Source organism: Pan troglodytes, chromosome X (genome assembly GCF_028858775.2).
Source record: "Pan troglodytes isolate AG18354 chromosome X, NHGRI_mPanTro3-v2.0_pri, whole genome shotgun sequence".
In the NCBI taxonomy this organism is placed as follows: Eukaryota; Metazoa; Chordata; class Mammalia; order Primates; family Hominidae; genus Pan; species Pan troglodytes.
Window position 1 is genome coordinate 100,988,725 of NC_072421.2, and position 2,861 is coordinate 100,991,585.

General features: G+C 54.2%; 1 protein-coding gene across 1 annotated transcript; it reads left to right on the plus strand.

Annotated features, from left to right (window-relative positions):
* Positions 1 to 763: 763 nt before the first annotated feature.
* BEX3 (brain expressed X-linked 3) lies at positions 764 to 2,450 on the plus strand. The gene is given in 3 exon segments (XM_024353032.1): positions 764 to 989; positions 1,839 to 1,852; positions 1,854 to 2,450. Coding segments are annotated over 3 exon segments (576 nt in total). The 5' UTR covers positions 764 to 778; the 3' UTR covers positions 2,205 to 2,450.
* The last annotated feature ends 411 nt before the right edge of the window (positions 2,451 to 2,861 follow it).

Sequence of the window (2,861 nt, forward strand, 5' to 3'; positions counted from 1 at the left end):
TTTTTTTTGACAGGGTCTTGCTCTGTCGCCCAGGCTGGAGTGCAGTGGTGCGATCCCGGCTCACTGCAACCTCCGCCTCCCAGGTTTAAGCGATTCTCCTGCCTCAGCCCCCCGAGTAGCTGGGATTACAGGCGCACGCCACCACGCCCAGCTAATTTTTGTATTTTTAGTAGAGATGGGGTCTCACCATGTTGGCCAGGCTGGTCTCACACTACTGGCCTCAAGTGATCCACCCGCCTCGGCCTCCCAAAGTGCTGGGATTACAGGTACGCCACCGCGCCCAACCAGCATTTCTTTCAAAATTAAAAACTTATAATTTATAATTTTCTGAAGCATGCAGATTTTTTAAGGAAATAAAAAGAAATATATACAGTCCACTCCACTTCCTTGCCCCGCTTTCTGACAAGTGCCCTCCTGCCTCCCCACCTTAGCCCTCACTCTAAATTTTCTAGAAGGGTAGGAATTCAGGGGCTACGTGGGCATTGATGGCTGTGCACATGCAAGGGGTAGAAGTGGGAGTGCGGCGCAAAGCATGTTGCCAGGTAGAAAAGGAGAGAAAGCAGAAAAGGCCAAAGCCAAGGCCTGAAGTGAGAGGGGGCAGTGGTGGAGGATGATGCAGACCCTCCCTGGTAACCAGAGGAGGGCAAACTCCAACCGCAGAGCAGTGATGCCACTTGTGGGCCCTCAGATTGGAGAGGACCGAGAAGAGTGACAGGGCTGTGCGCTCTGGGGCACCTCATGCAGACGGGAGTAGGGAGGCTGTTTTTTGCGCGTGCATATGGCGATGGCGGGTGGGGGGAAGGGGGAGATCCTGCTGCACTGGCCGCCCAAGTTGGGGGGCGAGCTCGGTGGTGACGCGCGGCCCTCACGTGACCCAGAGCTGCAGAGCGACGCAGCCTTCGGTGCAGTCGTCACTCGCGTCTGGCTACCAGCTCCCCGCTGCCCTGAGCTCGGCGGGCTGGCATCCGGCCCGGGGAAAAGCGGAGCAGGTAAGGGCTCCGGGGCCCGCGAGCCCCGGCCATGCCAGCAGCGGCTGACCGACCTCGGCGACAGGCGCAGAACAGCGCAGGGGGTCCCCGCCAGCTTTCTCCACACCCCAACATGCTTGGGAACACAGAGGCCCCCAGGGATGGGGAAGCAGGGGCGGCTGGGTTTCCAGGGGCGGCAGAGCCACCAAGAGCGATGGAAAACCACCCCCGAGTCCCTGCAGGAAAACAGCGAACACCGCGGGGGGCTGGGCGGCCGAGGGTGGGGTGGGGGTGGGGGGCGGGAGACGCGGGGCGCTGGCAGCGAGGGGAGCCCGGGCCCGGAGCAGGGAAAGGGCCGGGCGGCGGCGGGTCTTCGCTAGCGTTCCGCTGCAGCAGCCCCCACCCCCCACAACCCCCACCCCGGCTCGACTGCAGGTCTGCGAGGCTAAGTGTCTCCGCGGCGCACCTCGCGGCGAGAATCCGGAGGAGAAGGAGACTGCAAGGATAGGCCCAGGTCGGTGCGAGGGACGGTGGTGGGGCGGCGGTCGGAACGTAAGGAAAGCCTAGTCTGAGACCCCAACCCCCTCCACCCCATCCCCCACTCCTATACCGGTCCTCCATTTTGGTGCCTGCAAAGCTCTGGGAAAGAATCCCGGGAAACGAAAAATGGTGGGTTTGGGGGAAGGGAGGTAAGGGGAGAAAGCTGGAGGGAGGGGCTCTAATTGGAGGCCCCGTAGAGGACGCACGGAACTTCTAAGGTGGGAAAAAACGAAATTAAAAAATCCTTTGATATCAGGGCTCTGAATCCTGCTGGTCAGTGCACCAAGCATTCAGTCTCTCTCCTTGCCTTTGTCTTACTTGTGTTCAAAGAAAAACAACCAGAAAAAAAAAAATCTCATCATGGCAAATATTCACCAGGAAAACGAAGAGATGGAGCAGCCTATGCAGAATGGAGAGGAAGACCGCCCTTTGGGAGGAGGTGAAGGCCACCAGCCTGCAGGAAATCGACGGGGACAGGCTCGCCGACTTGCCCCTAATTTTCGATGGGCCATACCCAATAGGCAGATCAATGATGGGATGGGTGGAGATGGAGATGATATGGAAATATTCATGGAGGAGATGAGAGAAATCAGAAGAAAACTTAGGGAGCTGCAGTTGAGGAATTGTCTGCGTATCCTTATGGGGGAGCTCTCTAATCACCATGACCATCATGATGAATTTTGCCTTATGCCTTGACTCCTGCCATTTATCATGAGATTAATACTGTGATTCCCGCTGTTTTCTTTTTCCTTGCATTTTCCTAATATGCCTTTACTGATCCGTTTGCTGTGAACCCTATGTTATTTCCATGTGTCAAGTGGGTCTTGTGTTGCCAGCTTCTATTTGAAGATTGCCTTTGCACTCCGTGTAAGTTTCTGTCAGCAGTAGTTTCACCCATTTGCATGGAAAAATTTAAAGCTAATAAAGCAATTTAAAAAGCAATCTATACATTTATTGTCTCATTAAAAATGTATACTTACATATAACAGATGAACTAAAAAAAATCTGAGATTAAATACACTAGAGTGTTAATTGGTGAACATTTCTGTGTGTTAACTAATCCCAGCACTTTGGGAGGCTAAGGTAGGCAGATCACGAGGTCAGGAGATCGAGACCATCCTGGCTAACACGGTGAAACCCTGTCTCTACTGAAAAAAAAATACAAAAAATTAGCCGGTCGTGATGGCACACGCCTGTAATCCCAGCTACTCGGGAGGCTGAGGCAGGAGAATGGCTTGAACCCGGAAGGCGGAGGTTGCAGTGAGCCGAGATCACGCCACTGCACTCCAGCCTGGACGACAAAGCGAGACAGTCTCAAAAAAAAAAAAAGTAATATGTGACATTTTTTTCCTT